Here is a 17,746-nt window from a genome sequence, read left to right as displayed (position 1 = left end):
ATTAACATTAATCTGCTGAGCAGACAGCGTTACTTTAAAATCATCCTCGATATTATGCCTTTACACAAAGTTGTTCTCCATGGCCCGTTCCATTATTCATTTTAAAGTCTTCGGAGCATTCTCGGGCTGTCTCATGTTCGTCTTTGGCAAATTTCAGCTGGCTGAGATCACAGTATTACATGTATGGCTGAGGAATAGTTTTCTTCTTTTGAAGACATTGGGCATTCTGTTTGTGTTCAAGTGGGACAAGAACCTCACAGCCGTTAAAGTTAGAGTAACTGTATTGGAAATGTAAAAAATTTCTCATATGATAAAAATTAAAAATGATTTTTACCAACAAAATAAGAGATTGCACTACAAATACAGTAAGGTGTAAGGTGGAGAGCCACTACTATATCAAAATACACTATATTTTGTTATTCTCCAGGCAAAATGCTTTTGTGCTCTAAATATATGACATCTAAAGTAAATTAACAAGTGCTATTAGACTAAATTAAATTGACTATTACCATAAAATGAGTGTTTAACAGTCTCTTTGAAAAAAAAAAAAAAAGAGTTAAAGTAGTTTAAAAAGAAGTTAAACAGCAAACTATCGTAACTGCTTAGCCAATAAGATTGTGGTGTCAAGAGACAAGGAAGGTGTAGATGAAGATGTTGTCAATACAAACTTGTGTAGCGTGTCTACAGTCATTTGTTTCAAGTATATTTCCAAGAAAACACAACAAAAGCCATTCCAATATATAAAAGTGAAGAAAAACACATTATCCAATTAAAGAACAATTTCTCCACTTCCCAGAGCTGGAAGGATTGAAATACACAATTCTATCAAGTGACTGTTAGTTTGTGTTTAAAGCAAATAGGTCTTCCTCCTTAACTGTAATGCAATGAGTATAAGATGTAACACACGCATTGGATAACAAGAAATACACTGTGTGACCTCAAAAAGCTTTAGAGCACAAAATACTTATGCAAGAACTGGAATGAGACAATCAGCTTATGTTTATATTGTTACCTAGATGAATGATATCAGTATAGATGTATAAATAATGCTGACTATGATTTAGTGACGGTTACTTGTGAGGTTCCACAGGGTTCTGTGCTGGGCCCTATGCTGTTTATACTGTACATAGATGACATATGTAGCATGTCGAAATTGTTAATATTTGCTTTATTTGCTAATGACACAAATTTATATTGCACTGGGGAAAGGTTTGGAACAGCTTTTGAATATAGTAAAAGTGAATTAAACATTCATAAACATCTGAAAGAATTTCACAAGAGTGGCTCACACTACATTTTTGAGTGTGGTAATTCACTTTAAATTATGTCGACAGGCTCACACAAACAATTCCCAAATGTTCAACATAAAAGCCTTAAAAACTAATATTATATAACATTAACAATATCTTTAAAAGTTATATATACACATACTCTGTTGTTCCTTGAAAGTTTCACAATTACCTATTGTGTGAAGGTATGGGGAAACATCACATCACATCAATTCAGTTTATTTGCTACAGAAGAAATGGTAAATGGTAAATGGCCTGTATTTATATAGCGCTTTACTAGTCCCTAAGGACCCCAAAGCGCTTTACATATCCAGTCATCCACCCATTCACACACACATTCACACACTAAATGAAAGCTAAATGAATTATAAATAGATCAGATTATTATAAACCAACCAAAAGACTGTTTATTAAATTGCATGCTTTAATATTTTATGACTTAGTTGATCTCTGCACTGCACTGATAATGTACAAAGCACAAAATAATCTCTTTCCAGGACGTATTCAGAGGCTGTTTCAAAGGTATGTTTAAAAAAGCAAGGTCAAGATCAATATTTTAAAAAAGATGTATATCTGTAAAAAGCGTTGAGTGATTGTGATAGGGAATTAAAAATCTGTGTGTTTAAAACTCAGGTCATAAACACATATAACAGTGAGGTATGATTATCACTGTTTATGAAATATTAGTCTTTCTACTTGTTTAATGCTTTTTCTTGATTTATTATGTTCTTTGGGATGTTTCTGGTGATATTTACTGCAGCTAGAAAACAGCAGGTGTGAGTACCTAAAGCTTCAGCCTGAACCTATTCGGTCAATTCTTTATGTTCTTACCATTTAATTAAATCCTTTATCATCAAAACATTATTTTTTTATCATTTTTTGTTTTTGACTTAAAAGAAATGTTAATAATGACCAATTTTTATTTTTATTTTTTATGTGATTGCTCCTAATCATATCACTTTCCAACCAGACAATAAGCCACGCATGTACAAAAACACTTACCATTGCGGTCTATGGCAAACGGCGTCCCGGCAGTCACAATTTCATAGTTGCAGATCTGGCTGTACTGTGGTGAACAGTCCTGGTCCCAGGCTTCCACCTTTAACAACCAACATACACTTTAATCCAACACAAACACAACTAATAACATTGTTGCTGTGTACGCTTCTTGTGGCATTGTTAGACCATATTCATTTATCTGACATACTGATTTTAACAATAAAGCAATGATAAAAACAGAAAACTGATACCTGCAAAATGCTGTCATAGATCTTTCCTTCTGTTATTGAGGCCTTGTACAGAGACTCCCGAAAGATTGGGGAGAACTCATTGACATCATCCACCTGGATGTGAACTACAGCTCTGGATGTAAGAAAAAGTAGAAGACAGAAGATGCTGGTATGAGGGATTACACACTAGGTAAAATATGTAATTAATGTGGAGCTGAAATGGGTAAATAGGAAGACTAAGGCTAGGGAAAAAGCACAGATTCATCCCCTGAATGTTTTGCAAAGCTGGGTTGTTGTTGTTTAAGCTTCAAATTTTTCTCGCACCTGCTTTTCCTCTCCCTACATTCAACTCTGAATTCACAATATCATCAGCTGGAAGGTTAACGCAGCTCTCAGATAACATTTGTGCACTAAAGTATATAAATGAAGCAATAACGCAGATGTATCATGAAGTTTTCTTCACCGGTGACCTTTGCTGCCAGCAACTCCCACCGTATCTGAGCAAGCACATCTGGCTAATTAATGACATTAGCTTAATGAGGCCTATTTAGAATGTCACGCCATGATAATGTGACACACACAGACACACACAGGGTACAGTCCGTGTCATTCATCTCCCACTAAAGAAATTCATCACAGATCCCTGAGCTGATAAATTTCTCTGCATTTCTCGCTCTTCTCCCATAAGCGGTGTCTTATTTTAGCTGCTTGGTGCTTCTGACTGGAGAACCAGAGGGTTTGATTTGCTGCTGTCCATGCCAGTCTGCCTGTCTGTCAATCTAATTCACATAGCACCGCTACACAGTTTACAGACAGACATTATATTGACAAAGCATTAGGAGGACATATCTTCAGACATATCTGCAACAGCTGTGACTGCTAGAGTATAAAGGACTGAGAGACAATAACAACAGAAGAAAGGAACTAGGAGAAGAAAGACTCAATCTCATTATCACAGTTATTCTTTTTTGTAACTCGCAGTGTAATTTATGAAGGAATTTATAAACAAAGCTAAACCTACATTCAAATGAATGCAAAGCCACAGACATTGCATAAACACAGTACTGTGGCAAAGTACTGAGTCACCCCTCATTTTATTTTAAATATTTCGTTTCCAAGGAGCCAGACTTGCTCGCAACATTTAAAAGTGGTCTTAAGTTTTTCAAAGTTTCTCGACATACTTTGGCTACTTTTTTACAGTTATCAGTCCAGACCTTTTTTTGGTCCATTTTTAGAGGAATGTAAATTTTAAACTGTATAAATGATTTTAAAATTTCTTTAGTTGAATCTATAAAAAATGACACAGGCATAAAATATTATTTTTTGCACTAGCAAGGTCATTCCCAAAGAGCTATAAGCAATAAGCAGTCTGGAAAGCATCTGATTGTCAACGGCTTCATTTTTTAACATGACAACGATCCCAGACACTCTGAACAGAACAAAAGGCAGCCAACATCCAAGGAAGAGCTTTGACTGTCCTTCAAGAAGCCTGGAGAATTATTACTAAAAGTTATTTTAAGAAATTGCAAGAAGGTTTCCCTAAGAGAGTTCATGCTGCGTCGAAAGATGGTTACCAAATACTGACTTTCAAACTTATTAAGTTTGTACAAACTCTGTTTTTAGTCCTATATGCACTTATTTCCCATTACTACCACCACTGTTATCATTATTGTTATTATTATTAGAATCAGAATCAGAATACTTTATTGATCCCTGGGGGAAATTATTTATTATTATTGTTACCACCTAAGAAATATAAAGAAATCAGGGGTGGCTCAAAACATTTGCACAGTTTGCATTTATGACAACGACTTTGCTGGAGATGTTTTTCTGTTTTTTAAACACTGGCATTGTTTTGTTGTGTTTGCTTCCCAGAAGTTAATGTGACTCACTTGAGCAGCTGCCTTTGTAACTCTGACATGTATATTTTGAAGATAAAGTCTATTATTTGTAAGACGTTGTTTTGTCCACCCCTTATAAATCAGCTATAGTTGCAGCTACACAAATGAGTCACACTGAGATAAATAATAACAGGCAGCGCCGTATGTGACAGTTTTAATACTACATTTTCATAAGAGAGTTTTCAGAAAATATACAGAATTTCACAAAAGCACAAATAAACAAGACACTTCCTGAAATGTTTGGCGCACTATAAAAAAGAATCTTTAACATAATGACGTTTTATTGATTAAAGCTAAATCGAATGCAGACACATGAACAGTCGCAGCTTGTCTTACTTGTGGGATTTCTTCCAGTTTGCACCACTTGGGCCGGCCCCACAGTCATAGGCCTGGATAATAAAGGTGTACTCTTTCTGGCTCTCACAGTCCACAGGGCTACTGGCTCTCAGCACTCCTTCTCCTGATGTGCGATTCAACACCACGGCCTCAAATGGAGCATCATCGCCATTGATCTTAAAGGCACAAATCTCCCCTAAGAGGAACAGAAATGAGGAAATGTTACATTTAAAAGGATTACACAGTCAGAAGTAGTGAGTATTTGTTTTGTTTTTGTTTTTTGAAGTGCAAAGACACTGATTTTTAGATAGTTTCGAGTAGGAGCTAGGTGGCTAATAAAAACCTTCTTTTTGATCTTTCTTTTTAAAAAATAGACACAAAGATGAAGAAGACAAAGGCAACACAGAGTCAACATCTGCGCAGCATGTGGTTCATCAGTGGACAGACACTGATGGGTACTTAACATGAAAGCAGTCAGCACAACTATCAGACCTACAAGCAATTTAAGTCCACATTATGTGAATAAACAACAACAAAAAAAGAAAGCTTTGGGAAATATTTCTTCTCTCCTCATTCATTTAATTTTCTTTCATGACACTGTTGGTAAAAATCTTATTATTTTGCTTTGTTTGTTTGTTTGTTTTTTTTCCTCCCAGCCATTTTCTCAAACACAGCAGTAGCCACCCAACAGCTCAGATAGTTAAAGATGAATCAAACTGCGGGTAATGAAGCAAAACTAACAATAGACACTGCTGGCATTTTTCTTTACAGATTGGCTATCACTTCACATTTCAGTCCATTTCTGGACACAGGAATCTTTGTCAGCATGAGCAGCTCACAAAATCACACTGCGGAGCTCCCGGGGTGTAGTTAAGAGAAAAAATAATTTCTGATTTGTGTCGAGCTGCGCCACCTCAACAAAGGAGTGAATTTGTCCTGTCTGCAAAGTGTTTACACCACACTCTGGCAGTGTATTGTGTTGTGTGTTTGTGACTCTAGACTCGTCTGTGGCATTCATCCCCCGGCACAAGTGTTCATTTCAGGGATTTGGGAAATCTTTTTTGCGGAGGCAATGAAAAGCTGGTGTGCTCTGACCCTGTGCTGGCTGATATCTCAGAACAGAGTGGGACATAGAGGAAATGCCACTAACAAACACAAAGACAAAGCTCCCTGTCATCGCTGGCTTCTCTCCACTTTAGCTCCTCTCCACTCTCATGCACACAGATCCTTTTAACCTGATTCAACTTTGCAAATCTGCTTTAGGGTGAAGCCAAACATAGTCCTCTTCAAAGTTTGATCCCTTATGAATTTTCAAGATGCCCAGCCCCTGAATTGTCCTCCTTTTAAATTTTGTAGAAATGACAAGTTTCTCAATATCACAGTGGGACACAATTTGCATTTGTAGAAAGACAATATTTGAAAAAGGGAAATAAGCATGCCGGTACATGCACAGACAGGCCTATAGTCTCAGATATGCCCAGATAGGGTGATTTTAATACAGTGCTGACTTAGTGGTAGAAGAAGGAAAAGGTACTTCCACTTAACAGCTTGGAGGTTGGATAGAAATACATTTTTCGCTCCATCTGTTTTGACCAATGCGTTTTTTTGGATTACATTTTAAACGAGAACCAAACAGAGCTTTATAACGAAGCAAGGAAAGAACGAGAGCGCGAGATCGAGGGAAGAGGAGGAAGTACTTTGCGCACACACACACACACACACACACCCATCCATGCAAGCCTAATAATGTGCATGCATATATAGATTTTCTTTCCCGCCACTTAGTTTGTTCCTCATCAGCAGAGGGAATGCTATAATTTCAACCTTCTGCCGTGCATGGATGAAATGAAGCCCAATCTTTTGGCGTGCACACCATGAGCGAAAAAGGGTCGGTTTTCAAAGTAAATATCCAAATGCATAGATTTTTGCTTCAGGGAGCTGGCCCGTCGCCACGGAAGAGAGGAAAATTCAAGAGTCAGCAAAAAATGGCTCGATAATAACAATCATCTAAAATAGATGGTACTCCACTGCATGCTTCAGCGGCATAAACTGCATCGACACAAAATGTCAAGCTGTCGGGGAACATGTATTTCTTGGGATGTTAAATTGCCAAAATAATGGAAAGGGACAGTAAGGATACATTTAATGAGAAAATGATTCCCTGCAAGCTAACACGTTGTCACAAGGAGCCAAAACAAATTTGCGCATTCCCGCTGCAAATTGCATGACTTGACAGAGCATTTCATTTCTTTTAACTTTCATTTCTATATTTTGGACTGCTCACACTTTCTGTTCAATCTTTATTTTAACCACATCAAACGCAGCTTGTTTAAAAGAAGAATTTAACTTTAGGTCCAAATGGCTAAATCAGCTCTTTCTGCTCCTCCTCCCAGATAGCCATCACTGTATCATCTCAATGGCCCATCATAAAACTTGCTTGACCTAAAAAGTTTTTCCAGAATGTATTTTTGAATCTTTTTGAATGTCTTATAGTCTCTACTTCCTCCACTTCATGTACTGAGTTTGCAAAAGTTTCTAAATTGAATTTGTGCACTAAATGTTTTGCAGATAAGTCTGTTTGTTGCATAGTTTTCTGATTATCACTTGTAAAGTGATAATGTGATAGTCTATATGATAACTAAACACTGCTAAACAAAGTTCCTCTGTGTATGTGTGTGTGTGTGTGTGTGTGTGTGTGTGTGTGTGTGTGTGTGTGTGTGTGTGTGTGTGCCACAGATATAGACTTACCGAGAAACTTTGTGTATTTGTTTGAGCCTTTATTCATAAGAAAAGTTGAGAGAGATAGCAGGGGAATCAGATATAACAAATGGTTCAACTGACTGAGATTCGTTTACAGACTGTTGTGTTGTCGGCTGCTCCCTTTAGGGGTCACCACAGTAGATCATCTGCCTCCACTTCACTCTATCCCTAGCATCCTCCTCTGTCACATTAACCCTCGGCCCCTGCATCATTCCCTACATCTATGAACCTCCTCTGAGGTCTTCCTCTTTGCCTACAGCCTGGACTCTGCATCCTTTGTGCAGTATATCCACTATCCCTCCTCTGCACATGTCCAAACCATCTCACCCATGCCTCTCTAGCTTTTTCTCCAAACCGCTCAACCTGAGCTCTCCCTCTGATGTGCTCATTACTAATCTTGTCCCTTCTCGTCGCTGCTAATGAAAATCTTCATATCTTCAGCTCTGTCACCTCCAGTCTTTTTGTCAGTGCCACTATTTGCAAACCATACATCACAAAAGGTCTGTATTAAAAAACATGTTACACCACTCCTTAAAAACTAGGAATTAGAGACAGTGCCACTTAATAGAAAACAAAATCCAGATTAATGAAACAAGAACTCTTGAGCGCCTAAAAAGAAGGCAGCTGAACTTTGGATTATCCCCTAAAATATCTAGGTTTCTCCATCAGTTGTTTAACCCTCTCAGGCTTAAATTAAACTTTTTGTTGCTAATGCACAACCAAGTCCTGCAGTGGTACTTCTGAGTAAAAAAAACTCATAAAATATGTATGTGGGGTAATCAGGTTGTTAGTTTTTAACTGTAGCAAATCGGCAACGCCTGCCTCGAGAGGGTTAAGAATTGAAGATCTAAAACCTTTCTTCTTTGCCTTCTTTTCAACCACTCACCATGAACTGGATGATTGATAACCCACATGGATGTTAATGAAACGAGAACATTAGGTGCTATAAAAGCACTCACAGGTTTTACCGGACTCCTCTGTTATGACCCCGTGGCTCATAATGGCTCTGCTTAATTAAAACAGCACTGTGAAAATAACAGGGTTAGGGTTAGGGAGAAAAAAGCTTTTTGAAGTTTTTGTTTTTATTTTTTTTTAACGGTTTTTTAAAAGTCAGCAAACTTTTTTTAGTGTTTTTTTAAGAAATCAGATGTGATTGGTGACTGCATACATGCAGCTAAATGACAGTTCGTTTTGATACATTAATTAATTAACGGGGCTTCAAAACTTAAGCAACAGTGGAACAGTTGTAACATGTCAGATGTGAATGACTTACTACAGAAGTGACTGTTACTAAGTACTTTAACTACACGCAGCAATCAGGATCTACGAACACTGATGCTTAAATTCAAGAAATGCAATTTAAATTTCTTTCTTCTCTTCCTTTTCATGTCATTTTTCATTTCAGAAAATAAATAATAGACAATAAACAAGTAAAAAACAACAATTACCCTTTATATTACCCATAAAGGGTTATCTAATCACAAAGTGACGATGTTATTTCATAATAACATTAATTTCAAGTAAATCAAATTTTGATGTATTTCTTACTGAACACATTTTTTAAGTAAAACATTTAAGTGTAATAAAAGTGCTGCATAACTTCAGATCATCTCTGGCATTATTCCCTAAAATTATCCCAGTAACAGAAATACAGTGTTTTTTTCATTATTTATTATCATAGGTTTTTGAAAAAGAAATACTCCTCTTAATTCATAATTGCTTGTTCTCAGCTGGAACAAATCCTGGACACCTGGAGGTAACTGATGGCTTTGTACTTAATACATAATCAGCATAATTTTAAATCTTTTAATTCAGCAAATTTCTACGTATTCAGCAGTTTGGTTTAGTGGCATCATAATAGTTTGTTCTGCACACTCTTCTGCTTTTTTTTTTGCAATACAATATTGAGTTGGTGATCGTTTTATATGCATTTCCATATACCTTCAAACCATAGGTCATAGGTTTCATCTGGAAGCTTGTAGAAAATTCCCATTCTGACACCCAAAGACAGCACGGAAACATTGGTCACCTCTGTTGAAAACATCTTTAGGTTCATAACGCAATGCACACAGGATTATGAAAAATTCAAGTAGTGACTTCTAAAGTACTGAAAGCCTTATATGAACCCACTTTCTCAGTCAAGCCTCAACAGAGAAACAGAAATTTCAATCATGTTAATTCCTATTCTTAATCAAATACTGTTGTGACTCCATCTGGTGTGTCTGTGCACATTTGTCTGACTCTGTGCAGAGCGGGAAACACAAAAGCTTTACTGTGACAGTGTGTGTGTGTGTGTGTGTATGTGTGGTAGGAAGCTGTAAGACCCTGATTAAAGAGGGTTTCTAAGCAGAGTATCAGGCGGTTTTAAGCCTCGATTCCTTCACTCTCTTGCCTTCAGCACTGATCTCACGGTCACCCTTGCCCCTCAAGTTTAATTAATGGATGGATTACACTTTATCCCACTACTGGCCCACAGATAAACTCTAACACTACACTCAGTCAGACCTGTGTGTGTAACTGAGTAGTGTTACAGTCCTCACGCCTCCTTATGCACCCAATGTTCTGCAAATATTCTATGAATTAAGTACAAACATGCTGCCCAATATGCACAGTGTGCGCCACAAAACACCCACTGAATAAAATCAGAAATCATTTTGAATGCTTTATTCAGTGTCAGATTTTAATGGGACTTGGTTTTTCCTTCGCTATGAGGGTTTTTTTTCTCATGCAGAAAGATAAGAGCTTGAGCTGTGTGCCTTTGGTCAGGTATCCGGTAGCAGTTTGCAAATAATAGAAATGCACTGAGAAAAGGGGATTTATGTTTCTGTTAAATTAGGAACTTCGTAGCCTGCAGTCTAGCAAGGTCACCGGATCCTTGGTAACTGGTTGGATTTTTACAACATTTGTGAATTTCATTGTAGTTATAAATTAGTTCATGAAGACAGAGCTTGCTCTGAATCACACATGGATGATTGTATAGTGACTGAGCAAACAATGTGCTATAAGTCTTCTGTCACCATAAGCTGTGAACTGTTTAAGATGTTCCAACTAGTTTGCCAGCTTCAGACTTAACAACTGTACTTTTAAGGACATTATTTTAACCACTAATGCTCCATCTGTACTCAGCAATTCAAAGCTATACAGTCTAATGCAGTCCAGTAAATACTAGATGAGACAGAGCTCTGTATCTACACACACACATTAGTTTTATTGGAAATACATATCGAAGAGATTCAATATAGATGCAGTAGTTGAACATTATAAAGAGCTCTCCTCTCCAGCTACTTTTATTTTACTGTTGTTGTTTTGAGAGAGTAGGGTTGGAAGAGCAAAATGCAAAAGAGAGAAAGAGGATGATGAAGGTTCATGGCCTTATAATAAGCCTTTCCCTGCTGGCATTAAGAGGATTGTCTCCGAAGGTTTCGGTGAAGACACAGAGAGGACACCGAGCACCTGGCAGTGGATGGGAGGCGATGTTATCAATATTAGTAGTGGTTCTTTTGTCACTGCATTTTATAGAGATTTTTAGGTCCTCAGTTCAAGCTTTATTCCACTACTTCAGACTAAAATACCACACTGCTAGAAGAAAGGCTTACTAATTAGAAAGTAACCAAGGCTTGTTAAGTAAGCTTAGTATTCGATTCACAAGCCTCCATTGGTTGGTATAGTGAATGAAAGCATCTCTTTACATATATTGCAAACAAGGACAATTGGGAAAATAAATCAAGAAGAGTTCTTACCTCTTTAAAACTGAGCTAAAATTACTTCTGAAATGTCTTCTAATGCAAACGCACCAGAATCGATTTTCTCATCTCACTCTCCTCCAGAAAATTCTGCAATAAATAGTCCCACTTTGAGGAGATAACAATCTCAATGCTATAAATTCTTTAGAGCCTGTTTGGCACGCTGAAATGCAGTAAAAAGCTCGGTATTCACACAATGTGCAGTTTGTCTCTGTGTATGGGTGAATCTATTTGCCACTTTAACTCCAAGTCAGTTAAAGAAAGACATGCAGGAGTAATTCATCAGAGTCTCCTTTAGATAGCCGGCCACTTCCTAATTGCATTTGGGAGATTGTCGCACCATCCACTTGACCTCAGGGTGACAAAGTAAAAGCTTACACAAATGGGACGCACACACGCAAATGCACAAGCACACACACATTTAGGTTATCTATTCACCCAGGACTGCTGATGCCTTAGACAACACAATATAGGAATGGGGAGAATTCATTATCAAAGACAATACACATTCATTCTGCTAGGGGCTTTGGAGGTCTGTGATGCAATTAGTGTTTATTGGAAACTGAAGTTGTGGGATTGGAATTCACCAGATGAACTGTTGCTGTCAGTGAAGATGCAGCTGTGACTTTAATGCTGAAGAGGAGAGCATTTTGGCCTAAGTGCCTAAAACCATTAACCGCTGAATGAGGCACAGTCTCAAACACCTGGATAACGGTGATAGAAAGATGATAGTTTGAGTACTATATGCTTCAGCCGCGTGCTTTTACAGCAAACTTGTTCAGTAAAGATGGGTAGATAAAAAAAAAAGTTGAATTACATCAATAGCATAAGAATAGAAGAGGTCAGAGAAGTGGATTAAAAAGTGAGGCAGAGCGGGCAGAGACCCTGTAGGGGAGATGGAGGCGGGAGGAAGTATACAGAGAAATACCAGTGTGTGAGATAACTAAAGCAGGTATAAATAACACTACCAACCTCTTGAGTATCTCATCATGGTTCTACTCCTCCTCCTCCTCGCCACCTTCTCCTCCCCATGCTTCATCTCCCTTCCGTTGCAGTAGCTTTCACAGCGGTAAGCAGTTATTTAGCTCTTAACATCAGCACTCAGATGCACCACTCAGCCTTGCCCTCCTTCACCCCTGACACACCTCACACACACTCATGTGTCTACACTCTCACTCACCCTCATCACCTCCTCCTCTGCACCTCAGTCAGCTGCTGTTTAATATAGGTCACCAGCTAACAATTTAATAGCTTCCTGCTCTTTCACTGATCACACACGCAGCAGCTTATATTTAAACACGCTCCTGGCCAGGATCATGCTGCTTTACAGTCATAATAATATATGACATTTTTTTAAGATCACTTATCAATTTCAGGGTTACAGGGGCATTGGAGTCTATCCCAGCTGTCACAGGGCATCCCTCTTCACGTTGTTTGTCTCTGGGTTGGAACACAAAAACAGTGCAACACCGATCAATTTAAACCATAAATCCATTCAGATTCTCTCTTTTTCTATCCTAACACTTTCAAAAGGCTCCAATTAAGCCTCACTAGACAGGTTTACAACTTAAAAAGCACTCATGTCAACTCTCAAGATTTTCTTTGAAAGCTTTGATAAATTAAACCTAAATTGTTGGTCAAAGGTAGAAAAATGCATATTTTTATGTCAGCCAAATTTATTTTAGTTAAACAGATCTATTCTGAATTAGGACTGACAGAAACAACAGTTGCGCATCTACAGCTTTGCAAGCTTAAAGAGTTATGGATGAAATCTAGTCATGTGAAAAAAAATAAGGTTTGCATGTAGTACTGTTAAGACTTAAGTGCCACCTCCATCATTGTAGAAACACCTGTAGCAACAATGCTTTAATGAATTGTGTGAAACGATCAACCTCTCACATTGTTGTGAAGGAATTTTGGCCCACTGTTCTTCAGTCAATTGAGGTTTTCGGGCATTCATTAATGCAGAGCTCTCTTAAGGACAGACGGCATCACATCTTCCTGGCCGACTTAATCACCGAAAGGTGTCCAGGCAATGCGGCTATAAAACAAGCCCAAATTATCATCGCTCCATCGCCAAGTTTGAGAGTTGGTGTGAGGTTCTTGTGCTTGTTGGGCTTCTTCAAACATGGTGCTATCCATTATGGTCAAACAGCTCCACTTCGGTCTCATCTGTCGGACGTGCCTGACTTTAAGGTGAATTTGTTTGGACGTCCACTCCTGGGAGGACTGCGGCATTGTGCTAACACACACCTGACCAGTTCATCAAACTGTGAAAAATTCTGCTATTACAGCGGTGCTCACACTTGCTGACGATCAATTAATCAAGTGTAACGGATTAACAGCACCTGGCTGTGCTTACCCTCTTAATGGCTTTGGAAGCAATAAGGGTGTATTTGATTCTTCACAGGACTATGTAGGCATCACAAAACCTGCTGCAACTCACCCTGATGAGGCTATATCTGTACCAAAATTCACTGCTACCCATTCAATATTTGCTAAGACATTTCAAATGTCAGTAGTAGCAGAGACAGTGAGTCAGCCTCTGGCTGAATATGATGCATTAATTGACAGACAGAAACTCGACTGACCAACATCCGAATAGGCAGGTCCATGTTGCTATCGTATGTCAAATCATTCAAGCATTTTCTTCCCCTTATATTAGAAGCAGATAAAAGTAATATCTTCTTTTTCTGTTTTATAATTATAAAAGATTATTATAAATCTGCAGGAGACAGGAAACACTCTCATTAAAAAGAACCAATTCCCCGAAGCCTACCTGCTCTCCTATTAACCTTTTTGTACTGAACATCATCTGTTCATTATCTTTTCAACCAAATCACACCTCTTATGAGTGACGTTCAAATCACTGTGCTTCTGTTTCTTTGTGCATTTTTTGACACCCTTCTGCTGGGCTGCAGGCAGGCTAGTTGTGAGATAATTACAGATTTCCAGGTACAGCAGGGAGTTTCCATAAGCCTCTGAGCTGTAAATGTCACTGTGGCTCTGACTATGACCTCCGTCAGCTCAGCGGCACACTGAGAAGAGAAGGACATGGCTCAGTAGCTTAGACACACTGACACAGATGCTCTCACAAACCTCCTATCATGAACGGATTTCATGACTGTTAAATCACATTTTCATCATCTCTGTGACTCTGTCACACTAAAAGCATGTATCGGAAAAGTTTAATTACGTGCTCCATACAGTCACCCTCAGTATTCAAACAGCTGACTTTGTTCAATAAATGCATGTTTGACATAATTTATTTATTCAGAGGTCACATGCTACTCAGTGGCCAGGCCTATGTTAGATCTGTAACTATTAAAGCTAAAAGACAGAGAAATTTAGGAACAAGAATTCCTTCTGCTACTTGCCAACCTTTTCCAGTCTAAATGCTGGACACTTTGATTCACTTTGATCCCTGCTATTCATTGGACGTCAGTCTAGCTCAAGTTGAGGCAAGTTGTATAAAGAGCTTTGAGTGCGCAGAGTAAAGCACTATATAAGAACCAGAACATTGGTACACATGACACAAATCCATGGTACATGCAATAATTTGTGCTTGTCTGCTGCAGCTAATAATTAACTTTTCTCTGGCCTTTGTGCTATCATCTTTCTTAAATGTAAGACAAGTGCATAACTGTCAAAGCCAGTTTAAAAACTGAACTGATGTTGAGATCCAGGAACTCTCAAAATAAGGCCTGCTCTCTCACTAAAAAGATAAAGATGCACTGTAAAACCCCAGGCAGCCTGCGCTGTTATTTACAGAAGTTTAAGACTGGTGACTTCTCCAGGTTGTGCCCTGCCTTCACTATTTGGTTGAGGTAGGCTCCAGCCTCTAATCCTGAACTAGATGGATTCAATTCAATTCAATTCAATTCAATTTTATTTATATAGCGCCAAATCACAACAAAAGTCGCCTCAAGGCGCTTCATAGATACAGAGAAAAACCCAACAATCATATGACCCCCTATGAGCAAGCACTTTGGCGACAGTGGGAAGGAAAAACTCCCTTTTAACAGGAAGAAACCTCCGGCAGAACCAGGCTCAGGGAGGGGCGGGGCCATCTGCTGCGACCGGTTGGGGTGAGAGAAGGAAGACAGGATGAAAGACATGCTGTGGAAGAGAGACAGAGGTTAATAACAGATATGATTCAATGCAGAGAGGTCTGTTAATACATAGCGAGTGAGAAAGGTGACTGGAAAGGAAAAACTCAATGCATCATGGGAATCCCCCGGCAGCCTACGTCTATTGCAGCATAACTAAGGGAGGATTCAGGGTCACCTGGTCCAGCCCTAACTATATGCTTTAGCAAAAAGGAAAGTTTTAAGCCTAATCTTAAAAGTAGAGATAGTGTCTGTCTCCTGAATCCAAACTGGAAGCTGGTTCTATAGAAGAGGGGCCTGAAAACTGAAGGCTCTGCCTCCCATTCTACTTTTAAATACTCTAGGAACAACAAGTAGGCCTGCAGAGCGAGAGCGAAGTGCTCTAATAGGGTGATATGGTACTACAAGGTCCTTATGATAAGATGGGGCCTGATTATTTAAGACCTTGTATGTGAGGAGCAGGATTTTGAATTCAATTCTGGATTTAACAGGAAGCCAATGAAGGGAAGCCAAAACAGGAGAAATATGCTCTCTCTTTCTAGTCCCTGTCAGCACTCTTGCTGCAGCATTTTGGATTAGCTGAAGGCTTTTCAGTGAGTTTTTTGGACATCCTGATAATAATGAATTACAGTCGTCCAGCCTGGAAGTAATAAATGCATGAACTAGTTTTTCAGCGTCACTCTGAGACAGGATATTTCTAACCTTAGAGATGTTGCACAAATGGAAGAAAGCAGTCTTACATATTTGTTTAATATGTGCATTGAAGGACATGTCCTGGTCAAAAATGACTCCAAGGTTCCTCACAGTGTTACTGGAGGCCAAGGTAATGCCATCCAGAGTAAGAATCTGCTTAGATACCATATTTCTAAGATTTTCAGGGCCAAGTACAATAACCTCAGTTTTATCTGAATTCAGAAGCAGAAAGTTAGAAGCCATCCAGGTCTTTATGTCTTTAAGACATTCCTGCAGTTTAACTAATTGGTGTGTGTCCATCCATCCATCCATGCATCCATCCATCCATCCATCCATCCATGCATCCATGGATGGATGGATGGATGGATGGATGGATGGATGGATTTTGGGCAACCTACAGTAGTACTTACTGAGCACTGTTTAGATGCCACAGCATGCATGAGTATTGTTCCTGATCATGTCCATCATCTTATGATCATATCTTCTTATGGCTGCTTCCAACACGCTAGCACACCATGTCACAAAGCTTAAATCCTCTCAAAACGGTTTCTTGAGCTTGACATTAAGCTTACTGTACTCTTATGACCTCCCAGATCTCAATCCTATACAGCATCTTTGGAATGTGGAGAAATTGGAGAGTCACATCATGGACGTGCAGTCGACAAATCTGCAGCTTTCATATGAGTATGGCCCGAAATCAACAAGCACCTTGTTGAATCTGTGCTACAAAGAATAAGGCTGTTCTTTAGGCAGGAGGGAGTCCAGTCCAGTATTATAAAGGTATAACTAATGAAGCTGCCGGTGAGAATATATTAAGTAAGACCTACTAAAAGCATATTTTAATATGCAAGAGCATTTATTAAATTATCCTATCAGGCCTCTATGATGGAAGGGTAAATGAACAGCTGTCTTTATTCCTTCATTTAAAGGCTCTTTCTACCACTTTAACCATCCTTTGAATTGTGGTTTTTATCTTCACTACAAATAAAGGCTTATCTTTTTTACTAGATGTTTGTTTTGTTTTTTAAAACATTTTTGGGGGCATTTTTACATTTAGTGGATAGTGGAGTGGTAAAGATATACAGAAAAGTGGGGAGGGATGAAGGGAAAGAAACCCAGCAAAAGGTTGCAGGTCAGACTTAAACTCGTGTGGTCATCTGCAAAACCCACTGAGCTATCAGATAGCGTACACTTATGTTCTGTTTCCTGTTTACTATCCAAATGCCTGTAGAGCTGCTGAATCTGAACACAGTTTTACACAAACAGAAGGTTTTACTCGTCGGCTTTTGCAATCTGTGAACAGACTGCACCATGGAAAACAAAGCAGATAGATTTATCCATTTCATTTGTTTCTCTGTTTAATCTCCCCAGGCACTCTGTCTTCCTCCTATTTGGTGCGAACAGATACATAATCATTTTACACATTATGTTATAGATGTTTAACTATAGAACGCGTTAAAGCAAACATAACATCAATGAAATCTGACAGGTGCCAATTGAGATCCACAGGAGACCTTTTGCATGCTAATACACACTTATTAAAATGACATCACTGAACCATCAGTCAGGCGGGCCAGCAGGGGGGTCGCCTGTGGGGCGAGACTGCACGTAGCATTCATCAGGACGATAAATTCAGAGAAAACATCTCAAGAGAAGGTAATGAGCAGTGTAGTTCTGATATGCTGC

The 17,746-nt window shown here is 38.7% G+C and overlaps 1 protein-coding gene across 1 annotated transcript in view; it reads right to left on the bottom strand.

Moving 5' to 3' along the window:
* Positions 1-17,746, bottom strand: part of LOC113011309 (calsyntenin-2-like) — a 154,377-nt gene that overhangs the window by 40,305 nt on the left and 96,326 nt on the right. The window contains exons 3-5 of the mRNA XM_026150793.1: positions 4,756-4,951; positions 2,540-2,651; positions 2,292-2,388 (exon numbers count right to left, since the gene is read on the bottom strand). Of these exons, the coding sequence (XP_026006578.1) occupies positions 2,292-2,388; positions 2,540-2,651; positions 4,756-4,951 (405 nt within the window). The remainder of the gene's footprint in view (positions 1-2,291; positions 2,389-2,539; positions 2,652-4,755; positions 4,952-17,746) is intronic.

Source organism: Astatotilapia calliptera, chromosome 18 (genome assembly GCF_900246225.1).
Source record: "Astatotilapia calliptera chromosome 18, fAstCal1.2, whole genome shotgun sequence".
NCBI lineage: Eukaryota > Metazoa > Chordata > Actinopteri > Cichliformes > Cichlidae > Astatotilapia > Astatotilapia calliptera.
This window is presented reverse-complemented; position numbering and strand designations above follow the sequence as displayed.